Raw genomic sequence first — 1,270 nt, 5'->3', positions numbered from 1 at the left:
CCCCTCAGCCATGGAGCTCCCTCAGTCCCGGTTCCAATCCCGGCTGGAATTCTGCCCCGAGTGCGGCTCCGTCCTCCCCCGGCCCGGCCCCCCGAGCTCCATCCGCTGCCCCCGCTGCTCCTTCTGCCTCAACTGCTCAGGTTTGGGGAAAAAAAACCGAAAAAAATCCCAAAATCCAAAAAAAAACCCGAAAACATCGCAAAATCCTGTAAAAACCCATTAAAATCCTGTAAAGATCCGTAAAATCCCCAAAAAATCCCCCATATTCTATGCCAAAAAACCCAAACCCCTCCCAAATTCCCAAAATTCCCCAAAAAATCCTGAAATTTCCCAAAATTCCCATTTTTATTCAGATTTTGGGACTGGGACCGTGCAAAAAATCCCCTCAAAACCCCTCAAAAACCCCCAAATTCTGCCCCAAAAAACCACCCTAACCCCTCCCAAATTCCCAAAATTTTTCCAAAAATGCTAAATTTCCCAAAATTCCCATTTTTTCCCCAGATTTCGAGGGCAGGACCGTCCGGAGCTCCCTCGAGTTCAACCCCCTGGAGCCCGGGGGGGGGAGGGGCGGGGGCGGCTCCGCCCCCCTGGAGGGACCCACGGTGAGTGGGGGGAGGGGAAATTCCCAAAAATTCCATGGGAATTTGGGAAAATCCCAAAAATTCCATGGGAATTGGGGAAAGTCCCAAAAATTCCATGGGAATTGGGCAAAAATTCCATGAAAAATGGGCAAAAATTCCATTAAAATTGGGAAAAAATTCCATGAAAATTGGGCAAAAATTCTGTAGGAATGGAGGGAAAAGCCCAAAAATTCAGTGGGAGAGGGGGAAAAAAAAATTGGATTTTTTGGGTGATAAAGCCGGAAATTTGGGAATTTTCTGGGTGGAATTTTGGGGGAAAACACCGGGGTTTTTTGGGTAATAAATTTGGGATTTTTGGGGCTAAACACTGGAATTTTGGGACGAGGTGATGCCGGAATTTTTTTGACTGAATAATGGAATATTTTGGGATGGATAACACCAGAATTTAGGGAATTTCGAGGCTTAAAACTGGATATTTTGGGGTAAAAACACAGGAATTTTTAAGCCAAACACCGGAATTTCGGTGCGGGGGTAAGGTTTGATTTTTTGGGGTGAATGTTGGGATTTTTTTGGGGTGAATAATGGGGATTTTGGGGTCGGGCACAGGTGGAAAGGCGCTGTCCCAGGTGTGGGCACGAGGGGATGTGGTACCACACSCGTCAGATGCGCTCGGCCGACGAGGGACAGAC

The 1,270-nt window shown here is 47.5% G+C and overlaps 1 protein-coding gene across 1 annotated transcript; it reads left to right on the top strand.

Annotated features, from left to right (window-relative positions):
• Positions 1 to 10: 10 nt before the first annotated feature.
• Positions 11 to 1,265, top strand: POLR1H (RNA polymerase I subunit H; the record flags this gene model as incomplete). Its single annotated transcript, XM_057389492.1, has 3 exons — positions 11 to 140; positions 502 to 602; positions 1,188 to 1,265. Coding segments are annotated over exons 1-3 (309 nt in total), but the record flags the coding sequence as incomplete, so codon positions are not given.
• Positions 1,266 to 1,270: the final 5 nt, after the last annotated feature.

This window comes from Malurus melanocephalus, unplaced genomic scaffold (assembly GCF_030028575.1).
Source record: "Malurus melanocephalus ecotype Western Australia unplaced genomic scaffold, MMel_1.1 scaffold_7272, whole genome shotgun sequence".
Taxonomy (NCBI): Eukaryota; Metazoa; Chordata; class Aves; order Passeriformes; family Maluridae; genus Malurus; species Malurus melanocephalus.
The sequence above is the reverse complement of the archived record's forward strand: the minus strand, read 5'-3'. Positions and strand labels throughout refer to the sequence as shown.